The 13679-nt window shown below is 41.9% G+C and overlaps 1 protein-coding gene across 5 annotated transcripts in view; it reads left to right on the forward strand.

Moving 5' to 3' along the window:
- Window positions 1-8316: 8316 nt before the first annotated feature.
- uso1 (USO1 vesicle transport factor) overlaps window positions 8317-13679 on the forward strand; it is a 105275-nt gene continuing 99912 nt past the window's right edge. For all 5 annotated transcript variants that reach the window (XM_059965483.1, XM_059965482.1, XM_059965485.1 and 2 more), the window contains exon 1: window positions 8317-8473. In XM_059965483.1, the coding sequence (XP_059821466.1) occupies window positions 8408-8473 (66 nt within the window). In that variant the 5' untranslated portion in view covers window positions 8317-8407. The remainder of the gene's footprint in view (window positions 8474-13679) is intronic.

Genomic DNA, 13679 nt, shown 5'->3' on the forward strand with positions numbered 1-13679 from the left:
CTTTCTCCTAGGGTGGTAATGTTAAAAGTTAGTGGACATAAGTTTAAAATGAGAGAGGTAAAGTTTAAAAGAAATTTATGAGGCAAATTTATTTTACATAGAGAGTGGTAGGTGCCCACGCAGAAGCACAGGAAGCAGATATGTTAATGACGTTTGAGTGGCTTTTCAAACAGGGCAATGCAGACCATGTGCAGACATGTTTCAGTTTGAAAAAGGTGCCCGGAGGAACTCAGCAGCTCAGACAGCACCACCTGACCTGCTGGGTTTCTCCAGCAGCTTGTGTTTTGCTCCAGGTTCTAGCATCTGGAGTCTTTTATATCTACAGATGTGCAGTTTAAATTGACAACACAGTGGGCTGTACCTGTGCAGTACTCTACTGGAACATAAAACAGAACAGCAGATAAATAGGCCCTTCAGCCCACAATATTGTGAATCATACCTAATCCCTTCTGTTCTATGTCTAATGTCCTGTTTAGACAGGAGTGTGCATACAGTCAGACCAGCAGTGATTGTATTAAATGGCACAGCAGGTTCTGCTCAGAATTGCAAGTTCAAAGTTCAAGTCATTCAACCATAGGTGAATACCTATGAATACAGTCAAACAGTGTTACCCTGGAGCCAAGGAGCAAAACACAGTGCCAACAGCCACACACCTAACACATAGAAGATGGCAGTAAAATACAGTCATACAAAAAGACATAGTCCAAGCCCCTGAGTCCATGATGTTGCACCAGTCGGCAACTGAACACAATACAGCTTACTTTCTGCACTGACTCCAGCACAGACACTATGCCACACTGCCTCCAGGACTCTGGTGGAGTGCCCGACTCTGATGCCTCCCCCTGGTCTGCTGCGAACAGGCGACGCCAGGGCTTGAGGCCTAGTCCTCAATACAACCAAGGCCAAACAGCTCCCTTGGTGTCCACCCTCGCAATTCACCAATAAACCAATTCATTGGACCTGCAGCATTCCACGCCACCGGTGCCCAATAGGGTCTTGCAATGACAGATAAGCGACTAAGACAATCAATCACAGTTCGTCTGCACATATCCTTTGTGCACTGATGCCTCTCTGTTGCAGGCAGCACCATGGTCCACACCAAGTCCAAATACTTCAGGTTCTCTGCCAATGAACAACTTGCTTGATGGGGTACGCTTATGGTACATTAATTTCCTGATATCCAGCAGGGCCTTGCAATTGTAAAAAATACGTTTAAAGAAAACAATAACACTCTTGATCGATCCCATAGAGGCCACTGTATCTGAGCGCACCACCATCTTACTGGAAGGAGAGCATGTTTATATGGCAACTGCTCTGCTCGAGACTGCAAGAAACTGCAGAGAGTTGCTGACACAACAGAGCAAACGTGAAAACTAACCTTCCTTCCAAGGACGTTGTCTACATTTCTTGCTGTCTTGGAAATGTAACTATAAGACCAATAGATATAGAAGCAGAATTAGGCCATTTGGCCCATTGTGTCTGCTCTGCCATTTCATCATGGCTGATCCAATTTTCCTCTCAGGCCCCCATCTCCTGCCTTCTCCCTATACCCCCTCCCACCCTGCACTATTTCTTTTCTTCCCCTTCCAATTGGACTGAAGATAGAAAAGCCACCTGGCTCAAGGACAGCTTCTATCCTACTGGTGCCCTAGTTAGATAAGATGGACTCTTGACCTCACAGCCTACCTTGTCATCGTCTTGCACCTTATTGTCTGCCTGCACTGCATTTCCTCTGGAACTGTAATACTATATTCTGCTTTCCATTGTTGTTTTACCCTTGTACTACCTCAACATACTGATGTACTAAAGTCATCTGTATGGATGCTTGCAAAATTAAGATTTTCCCTGTACCTTAGTACATGTGACAATAATACCATTTATGAGGGGCAATTAGACTGGCACATGAACAGGCAGATACAGAGCAGGTGCACACAGATGCATGGTTTAAGATGATCTGCTGATGCTGCCTGGCTCACCGAGTCCCTCCAGCAGATCAGTTTTCTTACTCCACATTTCAGCAGCTTCAGTGTTTCATGCCTGCAGGTGTGCAGTATAAATTGGAATCATCGTGGGCCTGTTCTTGTGCTGCGCTGTTTTATGTCCTATGTTCCTGGTTAGAAAGGGATATCATGACAACCAGATCTGCTGTGATCTTAGCAAAAGGTACAGCAGGCTGAGAGACGGAGTGAGTACTCCTGCTCCTTGCTCGCATGGTTTTGATGGTCAGCACCTGGGGCATACTCCAAGTCAGCATACCATCAGGATATGCTCTCTTCTTGCTACTGTCATTAGGATGGAGGTACAGGAGCTGGAAGACATACACTTAATTCAGGAACAGCTTCTCTCCTCTATGAAAACTACATTGTTATTCCTTTTTCGCACTATTTATTTTTATAATTTATGGTAATTTTATGTACATCTTTGCACCGTACGGCTTTCGTAAAACAACAAGCTTCATGACATCAAAGTCAGAGATAGTGAACCTGATTCTGATGTTACTACATGCCAGTTATGCTGCATAACCTCCAAGGACAAATGAAAGAGGCAGCATCCATCACTAAGGATTCTCACTAGCCAGGACATGTTCATATGTATTGAAGATGCATACATCAAGATGTTCTTCATTGACTACAGTTGAGCATTCTCCTGCCAGAGAAGCAACTTGAGTCCACTACTAATTGCCTACCAGAGCAATAGGTCCACAGCAAATACTATCTCATCCACTCAACTCTGGGACATCTAGATACCAAAAATGCATGTATTGGGATGCTCTTTGTCAAAAGCAATTTAGCATCCCCTCAAAGTTAATCAATAAGCTTCAAGACCTTGGCCTCAATGCCTCCCTGTGCAATTGGATCCTCAATTTCCTCACTTGCAGACTCCAGTCAGTTTGGATTGGCAATAACATCTCCTACACAATCTCCATTAGCACAGGTGCATCACAGGGCTGTGTGCTTAGCCTCTGCTCTACTCACCTCACACTATGTGGCTAAGCACAGCTCCAAGGCCATGTTCAGGTTTGCTGAAAATACCGCTGTCATAGGCTGAATCAAAGGTGGTGATAAATCAGCATATAGGAGTGAGATTGAAAATCTAGCTGAGTTGTGCCATAATAACAACTTCTTACTCAATGTCAGCAAGACAAAGGAGCTGATTATTGACTTCAGTAGGAGAAAATCAGAGGTCCACGAGCCAGTCCTCATCAGAGGATCAGAGGTGGAGAGGGTCAGCAACTTTAAATTCCTTAGTGTTATAATTTTGGAAAACCTGTCTTTGGCCCAGCATATAAGTTCAATTACGTAGAAAGCATGGCTGCACCTCTATTTCCTTAGGAGTTTGCAAAGATTTGGCATAACATCAATAACTTGGACAAACTTCTATAGTCCGTGTATCTGTGTATAGTCCTCTATAGTCTGTATATCTGTGTAGTGGGGAGTATTTTGACTGCCTTCATCAGAGCCTAGTATGGAATCATCAGTGCCCTTGATTGGAAAATGCTACAAAAAGTAGTGGGTACAGCCTATTCCATCACGGGTAAAGCCCACCCCACCATTGAGCGCATCTCCAGGAAGTGTTGTTGTAGGACAGAAGCATCCATCATCAGGGACTTCCACCACCCTGGTCATGCTCCCTTCTCACTGGTGCCATCAGGAAGGTGGTACAGGAACCTCAGAATTCACATCACCAGGTTCAGGGATAGTTATTACCCTCAAACATCAGATCTTGAACCAAAGGGGATTACTTCACTCAACTTCACTTGCCCCATCATTGAAATATTCCCATGACCAGTGGATTCACCTTCAGAAACTGTTAATCTCATATTCTTGATATTGATTGTTTGTTTCTTTCTATTATTATTTCTTTATTTTTGTATTTGCACAGATGGTAATCTTTTGCACACTGGCTGAATGCCCATATTGGTGCGGTCTTTCAATGATTCTGATATGGTTATTATTCTATTATGGATTTATTAAATATGCCTGTAAGAAAATGAATCTCAGGGTTGCACGTGGAGGCATACAGTGGTGCTAGAAAGTTCGTGAATTTTCTCTATTTCTGAATAAATATGACCTAAAATGTGATCAGATCTACAAGTATGTCCTAAAACTTGATGAAGTTAAATAATTTAAACTAAATTTAAAATAAGTTAAACAATTAAATAAATAACACAAAATCATTATACTTGTTCATTTCATTATTGAGAAAGATTATCCAATATTACATGTATTTGTTGGAAAAAGAATGTGAACCTTTGCTTTCAGTAATTTGTGTGATCTCCTTGTACAGCAATAACTTCAACCAAACATTTCCAGTAACTGTTGATCAGTCCTGCACATTGGCTTGGAGGAATTTTAGCCCATTCCTTTTACAAAACTGCTTCAAAACTCTGGGATGTTGGTGGTCTTCCTTGCACGAACTGCTTGCCTCAGGTCCTTCTGAAACATTTCTATAGGATTGAGGTCAGGACTTTGAGTCCGCCATTCAAAAACATGAATTTTCTTCTTTTAAAACCATTCTGTTGTTGATTTACTTTTGTCTTTCAGATCGTTGTCCTGTTGCATTATCTAACTTCTATTAAGTTTTAGGTGACAGACTACTACCCTGACATTCTCCTGTAAAGTCTTAATACAATTTTGAATTCATTGTTCCCTCAATGATTGCAAGCTCTCCAGGCCATGAGGCAGCAAGGCAGCACCAATCCATGATGCTCCTTCCACCATTTTCACAGTAGGGATGAGGTTTTGGTGTTGATGTGCAGTGCCCTTTCCCCTCCAAACATTGCTATGTGCTTTTCTGTCAAAATGTTCAACTTTTGTCTCATCTGTCCACAGAAAATTGACCACAAAGCATTGTGAAACATGGAGGTGTTCTTTTACAAACTTGAGACATGCAGCATTGTTTTTTTTTGGAGAGCAGTGGTTTCCTCCATGGTGGTCTTCCATGAACACCATTTTTGTTCAGTGTTTTCCTTTTGTGGGCACATGAACAGAGACTTGTGCAAGTTCTGAAGGTCTTCTGTGGTTACCCTTGGGTACTTTTTCACCTCTTTCGGATTAGTGCATTATAGTCTGGGTGTGAGCTTTGCAGGATGCCCACTCCAAGGGAGAGTAGTAACAGTACTGAATTTCCTCCATTTCTAGACAATTTCTCTTACTGTTGACTGATGAACACTCAGGTATTTAGAAATACTTTTGTAGCCTTTTCCAGCTTTGTGCATCTCTACAATTCTTTTTCTAAGGTCCTCATGCACATAAACAGGCCTGTCTTGGGAAGAGCAGGCTCTGTCAGTAACCTGACTTTGTGTGTCTTTTTTATAGGGCAGGGCATCTCATCTCATTGATTGGAACACCTGACTCCAAACAGCTTTTGTAGAAGGCATTACCCTGGAGGTTCACAGGTAATATTAGATCATTGTTTTCAATAAACTAATGAACAAGTCTAATGTTTTTGTGTCATTTATATAACTAGGTTATCTTTATCTTGTTTTAGGACTTGTGAAGATCTGATCACATTTTAGGTCAGAAATTGAGAAAATATTTATGCAGAAATTGAGAAAATTCTACAGGGCTCACAAACTTTGTAGCACTTTGTAGGTGTACTTTGATAATAATCATCTTTGGTACGTTATCATAACACAGCATGTGTCCTGGGACCAGCAGTAAGCGCCATCATAAAGAAAGCACAGCAGTGCCTCGACTTTCGTAGAAGTTTGCGTTGATTCAGTGTGTCATCTAAAACTTCGACAAGTAGATGCACAGTGGAGAATATCCAGCGGGTTGAATCATGGCCCAAGAATGGAAAAATCCACATAAGGTGGTGGACGCAGACCAGTCCATTACAGCAAAAGCCCTCCCCACCAATGAGCTAAATTAGAAAGAGCGCTGCCATAAGAAAGCAACATCCAAATTTCCCTATCAGGCACCACGTGCTGAAATCGCCTATATTCATTATTTCAATTAATAATTCAAGTCAATTAAAATGTTGTCCATAATATAAACTGAAAAGTTTACTACCTTCAGCAAACACGAGGAAATCTGCTGGAAATTCAAGCAACACACACAAAATGCCGGTGGAATGCAGCAGGCCAGGCAGCATCTATAGGGAGAAGCACTGTCGACGTTTCGGGCCGAGACCCTTCCTTGTTCAGGCACGCCAGGACAGGTTTTAGAAAAGCTCTATAGCCTCACGCACACAGTTCTATGCACTGCGTTTATTTATCGGTTTGCGACCACACTGACGCGCTTGCTCTACGGGCATGTTATGCGTACTCATTATAATAAAGTAATCGTATTTTCAGGAGTATTTCTGATAGCAAAATGTCTCGCCAATGTTGCAACAGCCATGAAATTTTGTGGCGAGTATATGCTTAAATCTAAAGACGGAGCAATACTCTTTATTAAAGAAGGCCTACGAGCTCTTCTTTGGGTGTAAAATTGGAGCCCAAGATAAAGCCCGCGCTCCTCACATTTGTTGCGTCGCATGCGCAGTCGATCGGCTCTGAGGTACCCGGAAGTCAATGCCATTCGCTGTCCCGATAGTATGGGGATAGTGGAAGTATCGTATGACGGACTGCTCCTTCTGTGTCTGGTTTCTCTGCGAAAAACAAGAAATCCATTGAATACCCCGATCACCCTTCAGCCAGGAGACCTGTGCCACATGATGATAGACTTCCAGTTCACGAGCCAGGAACGGAAAACGACACCGATACTGAGACATACATTGCAGCCTTTATTCCAGTGAGTCTCATCTGACAACAGAATCTGAGTGAAATGACCTGGTCAGAGACTTGGGTTTGTCAAAGGCGAAAGCAGAATTACTGGGTTCAAGACGGCAAAGATGGAATCAGGCACAAAAATGTTCATGAAGGTTCATGGATTTTGATATTTGAGGCAGATGTTTCACAGAATAACTGATGCCAAGATTAAGGAAGGCAGTTTTGTTGGTCCACAGATCAAACAGGTCATCAGTAACAAACAATTCAAAGAATGTTTAGTGAGACCGGAGAAAGTCGCATTCAAGGATATTGTTGAAAATTTACTTGGCAACCACGTGCAGCTGGTTGACAACATGCTTCAAATATACAAATCCACGAACTGAACACATTTTAGGATTCATTTTCTGAATTCCTTTTCAGACTTCTTCACTACAAATCTTGGCGCTGTAAATGACGAGTATCGTGAAAGGTTTCACCAGGACATTGCAGACATGGAGAAACGGTTTCAGGGCAACTGGAATCCACCAATGCTGGCCGGTTATTATTGGACACTTAAGTGAGAAGCCTCAAACACATTAATGTGCTGTACTGTATGTATAGTAGCGCCCCGCGGAGGCGGGTCCGTGGCCGACAGCTCACCCCAGCACTCCTAGTGGCCAGCGCTATTTATTGTTTTTTAAATACTTTCGTGGGATTATGGATGGGATGTTCAAGTTCATTTATTATTACATTTCACCCTGGGTCATTCGCAGATGTGTTTGTGGGTCACCTGACTGTAACCGGGTGTGTGATCATCACCCCCCCCCCCCCGTTTGTAAGAGTGCATTCTCTCCCGGGTCATAGCGCCCGGTCTGATTTTTTGTTTGTCGCAATTAAAACAGCTGTTGAGTCAAACGAGCTGTCATCATGGACCGAATGCACGCTGCAATATTCAATATGTTAATTTCTTGCTCCTCCAAATTCCCACGTGATACAAGTAGTTTGAAATTGTGTTCAAGCGGTCTATCATAAACAAAAAAATCTGAGGAAGCAACTTTAGAAAAAAAATTGTTCTTCAGTGTAACTTATATACTATTTATTTATTTTTGTAATTCATGATAATTTTGTCTTTTCGCTACACTGCTGCAATAAAAGAACAAATTTATTCTCACATAAGTCAGTGACAATACATCTGACTTCTGTTCTACGACTTGTCAGTGATGCCTCTGCAAGTTTTTCATTGTACTTCCACCTTAAACGTGTGTACACGACATAAATTCAACTCTTCTTAACATTGTGGTTAAGTGATTTTTCATCAGTCAGTTGGTTTATTAGTGTCACATATATCTTGTACAGTGAAAAACTTTGTTTTGCATACCATCCATATAAATCACTTCATTACATCAGTACATTGAGAGAAAACAATAACATCATGCGGAATGGTTCTGTTGCGCAAACTGTGCCTGCTTTACTGCTTCTGTGAATGTTCCAGCATGTTGAAATAACCACTTTCAATGAACCTGGCACTGTATGCACACCACACCTGCAGAGGAAATGCAGCGACCTTTAACTAGCTGACGCGCTATCTGAGTGGCCACGTGTGTTGCCACGTCGCCGCGCAGGCGCAGCGGGGCCGACGACGGCTCCGCCTCCCTCCCCGCGGTCCCTCTGCGTCTGTGTGGGATCGCGAGCCGTGTGTGACAGTTGGCGGCCATGAATTTCCTCCGAGGGGTAATGGGCGGCCAGAGCGCCGGCCCGCAGCCCAGCGGTGCCGACACCGTGAGTACCCGGTCGGGGGAGGCGGGGGCCCTGGGGCTTCTGGGCCCCTTCCTATATCGGGCCGGGAACTCTCCAGGCCTGACTGTGCCTGGGCCTGGATTTCTGGACTCCGTGGGGAGAGAGTGGGAAGTTGTGGTTGCAGGGTGGCTTTGAGCTTTTATGGAGATTGACGGGGAACCACAATCGGAGATGTGGGACGGCAAGCAACCCGCCATAGAAGAGCAGGTGCTGCGGGGACAGTAGGTTGGGCAGAGTCTTTTGGGAGCGAAACAACATTAGTATGTTGGACCCGAGCTCTGCGTCGGCACTCTGGTGAAGGGACAGTAAACCAAAGCTCTGCTGAAGAGCGAGGCTTTGCAATCTTCCCAAGGACGGAGATTTAAAGGGTAGGATGCAACTTGGATTAAGTTTCGAGGAAGATTTGTTGCAGTAATTCCCAAGTTTAAACACAGTGGAAAGCAGGGCGGTTAAAATGAGGGACACAATATATTGCAAGTGTTTGAATTTGGAGCAGCAAACACTCTGCCGGAGGAACTCGACGTTCAAGCAGCGACTGTGAGGAAAATGAACAGTTGGCTTTTAAGATCGCGGCCCTTCATCTGGACTGGAGGAGTTTCAAACTGAATTGTCAACTGTCCATATGATGCTGCCTGATATGATTTTAAAGTTGGGAATGTTTGAGAGTAGGATTAGAGGAATGCAGTGATCCCATAGACTAGAGATGAGATTGACTTTAAAATGGAAGCCTAGATAGCTCAATCCCTCTGTGACAGACGTGGAGTTTGCACGTACTTCTTGTGACAGCATCCATTTCCTCCATGGATGGTTAGTTGGTTGTTGTAAACTCTATAATGTGTTGGTGTATGGTAGAATCTTGAAGGAGTAGATGGTAATGTAGGGAAAATAGAAAGGAGGATTGATGTTAGTTGTTGGATTGGTGTTAATGATAGTCTTGGTATCAGAAGGCCTGGTTCCATTCTGTGTCTTTACAGATCTCACCTGCACTCTCTCTGTACATATAGTGTGTATCCTTTCTTTAGGCAGGGCACAAAACATAGATGTGTTTCACCAGGACCTTATTATAATTGTGCAAAGGCAGTCTTGTTCCTGTACTCAGATATTCCACTTAAAGCCATTTGACATGCTCATCACCAGAGTAGGGGAAGCACAGCACTGAAACAGGTCCTTCAGACCTGAGTCCATTCCACTTGCACCAATCCAACACTAATTCCATATTTTATTCTCCGTACATTCCTGTCAATAGTCCCCAGAATCTGCCCAATGAGCTTTTCATCTTTGGGATGCAGGAGGAAATGAGAGCACTGGGAAAATCCACACAGTCAACAGGAAGCGTGTATAAACTCCATACAGATGGAACAGAAGTTAGAATTGAACCTAGGCTGTGAGGCATTGGCTCTACAAGATCAGTGTCTGTGCCGCCATGAATATTCAGCAACTGAGAAATTTTACCTTTTTTTCAAGTCAATTTGATAAACATTCAGTCGCCACCTTGTTAGGTACAGGAGGTCTTCTGGTACTGTAGCCCATCCACTTCAAGGTTCAGCACGTGTGTTCAGAGATGCTCTTCTGCCTATCACTATCGTAACGTGTGGTTATTTGAGTTATTGTCACCTCCATGTAGGCTTGAACCAGTCTGCCCATTCTCCTCTGATCTCTCTCATTAACAAGGTACTTTCACTTGGAGAACTGCCACTCGCTAGATGTTTTTTGTTTTTTTCACTAGTCTCTAAATGCTAGAGAATGTTTGTGAAAATCTGAGGAGGTCAGCAGTTTCTGAGATACTCAAATCACCCTGTCTGGCACCAATAATCATTCCATGGTCAAAGTAATTTAGATCACATTTCTTCCCCAATCTGTTTGGTCTGAACAACAACTGAGCCTCTTTACCATATCTGCATGCTTTTATGCATTGAGTTGCTTCCACATGATTGGCTGATTAGATATTTGTATTAACAAGCAGGTGTACTGCTGCACCAAATAAAGTGGTCACAGCATGTAGGTCCATACAGCATATCTCTCTAAGTTAGTCCTATTTGCCTGTGTTGGCCCATATAATTCAAACCTTTTCTATTCATGTACCAGTTTGTAAAAAAAAAAGTATGAGAAGGAATCATTTAAAAAAGTTGGCACACAAGCAAGTCTTTCTTCAGTTCCACACTTGTTCTCAATCTATATTAAGCGTTTGGCTTTGGGGACCAAATGTCGTGTTGCTGATGGTACAAATTAAGGTGGGATTTTTTGTGATGTAGTAATCATTCCAATGTTTAGTCTCTTGAGTACTTTCTGAATAAATTTCAAACCTCATGAAATCACTTCTTTTCTCCTTGAAGTGCATGGACTATTTTCTGGCCTCATCTAAATCTAAAGCCTTATCAAGCACATTGACTTTAACACTGTCAAGCTTTTGCATTTCATTTCCAGCAAAAGTGTTGTGATATTGGAGCACAGGAAATGACAGATGTTGGAAATCTAAAATTAAAGTGTTGGAAAATCTCAGTGGCATGTGGAGAGCTAATGTTAAATTAATATTGACCTGAAATGTTACCTGTCTCTCATTCTGTATTTCAAACTCCTTTTATTTGGCATGATTTAAGCCTGGAATACCCATAAATGTCAAAGCCTGAATAACTTCCCTGTGTTATCTTACCAGCTGCCTTGAACAACTTCAGCTGCATCTTGATGCTTCTCTGGTGCTTTTAAAAACAAAAATTTTGGATGTTGATGTAAACAGTGTATTTAACAGCCAACGTCACCTGTTGTGTGCACAGTTGGCAAAATATGAGATGTCTATTTACTCATGCTAAATCACTGAACATAGTAAAAAAAAAATTGGTATCTTCATTGTACCAAATAAAATACTTTGCTTTCAGTTCACTATGAACATCTTTTGTTGCTGAGCTAAACCTTGTTAACATGTTTTAGGGCTAGCTTGAAAGTTACCAGATCAATTCATTTTCTATAGAGAGCAGCTATCAGGAAGCAACCTCAGCTGATCATGTAAATTTATATTGGAAGTAAAGGTCGATGAAACTGAAAATCCACAGGAAGTTAATGTTTGGATAAGATTGTTGTTCTAGTTTGGTTGATAAGATAATTGCATATATGGTGTTTCACTTGAATCTAAGTTGATAGACTTTTTTTTCTTTTGGTGTGTCATTTTACAGAATAAATGAGAGCTTTTTCTGTCCTCAAAGTTGAGAAACATGGTATAAGTAGATTCAAAGTGACTGAATTTTGAATAAGGTAACAGATCATTAGCAGATAGAATTCCCAAACTATGTGGCTACTTTGAATAATTGCTGGATGTTGCTCCAGGGATGAGTTTTAAACATTTATTTGATTTGGTATATTAGTTCTAATGCATGTTAGTTTCAGTGTTGTTGCAATTATCATGTAAATTTCCTAAATTGTATGTGGTCAAAGTCTATTCACGTCAGCTTTGTAGTTTTGAGACAAATTGTATTTATTTAACAGCTATTACTTTTATACCCATTTAGAGATACTTTGCAGTTCCCTTAGATTTTCAGGGATTTCGTCCAACCCATTAAATTTAGTTGGAAGGAAATGTTTTTATTTATTTTTTAGCTTTGTGAAAAATTTAGTGATAACTGGTAATTCAATGGTTAACTTGGCTAGGGGGTATGGGGACATTTTAGGAATAGTTGAGTCAAAGTAGCTTACAAGACTACACACTGAGTTGGAAATTGGGAGAATTAAAGAACATTTCAGTAGCTGATGTGATTGCATAAGCTCTGCATTCTATAAGATTCTATCACTATGTACAGGTGCTCTCCCCCCCCACTTTCGCCGCGGCCTTTTGGATCTGGATCTAGTGTTACTTTAATTTAGTTTTTTAAATTTAATTTTAAAGTACAATTAGGATTCAGGGCAATGGATAACAGAGCGACTATCTACCATCGCCAGTTACTGCTACAGTACAGAGATCGCCCAAAAACAAACCTTACTGAAAATCTACTGGTTAGATTGCGTGACCTCGGCTTGCTGAGGGAATCGAGCCTGCAGTCCTCGGAGTCGCCTGATGCCGGTGGCTGGAGGTGGGGACAGTGTAAACGGTTTGTGAGGAAGCGGAAGCGAGGCGATTGGGCAGGTGCCCGTGCCAGGATAAAAGCAAGCCCTAGCCGACTAGCTCTCCCATCCATTCTGCTCTCCAGTGGACATTAAATTGGATTACATCTGTGGCAGCGAAATACTCAGCGGGAGTACAGAAACGGATGGAATTCTGGATGCCGCCATTCAGCTGATTATTTATGTAACAGATTTTGCCCTAAGCCACCGGACTACCAACCTACTGACCTCTTCTGTGCCTATTGTCTTGTTTGTTATTTATTGTAATGATTGCACTGTTCTGTGTACTTTATGCAGTCCTGGGTAGGTCTGTAGTCTAGTGTAGTTTTTGTGTTGGTTTACGTAGTTGTGTAGTTTTTGTATTGTTCATGTAGCACCATGGTCCTGAAAAACTTTGTCTCGTTTTTGTATGACACCTGAACTATGGTGCATGAAGAGAAGACATGGAAGAAGTAGTAAATTTAATATAGGGTGTTAGAAGTGAATAAAATTATAGGGCATTGACTTAGGGTAAAGGAGAAGATATTTAGATCAGAATCAGTTTATTATCACTGGCATATGACTTGAAATTTGTTAATTTAGCAGCAGCAGTTCAATGCAATACTTAATATAAAAGAAAAAATAAACAAGTAAATCAATTACAGTATGCATATATTGAAAAGATTAAAACATGCAAAAACAGAAACACCTATATTAAAAAAAAAGTGAGGTAGTGTCTAGCAGTTCAATGTCCATTTAGGAATTGGATGGCAGAGGGGAGGAAGCTGTTCCTGAATCGCTGAGTGTGTGCCTTCAGGCTTCTGTACCTCCTACCTGATGGTAATACTGAGAAAAGGGCATGCCCTGGGTGCTGGAGTTCCTTAATAATGAACGCTGCCTTTCTGAGACACTGTTCCCTGAAGGCGTTCTGGGTGCTTTGTAGGTTAGTACCCAAGATGGAGCTGACTAGATTTACAACCTTCTGAAGCTTCTTTTGATCCTGTGCAGTAGCCCCTCCATACCAGACAGTGATGCAGCTTGTCAGAATGCTCTCCACAGTACATATAAAGAAGTTTTTGAATGTATTTGTTGACGTTACAAATCTCCTCAAACTCCTAAA

Source organism: Hypanus sabinus, chromosome 3, assembly GCF_030144855.1.
Source record: "Hypanus sabinus isolate sHypSab1 chromosome 3, sHypSab1.hap1, whole genome shotgun sequence".
Lineage (NCBI taxonomy): Eukaryota > Metazoa > Chordata > Chondrichthyes > Myliobatiformes > Dasyatidae > Hypanus > Hypanus sabinus.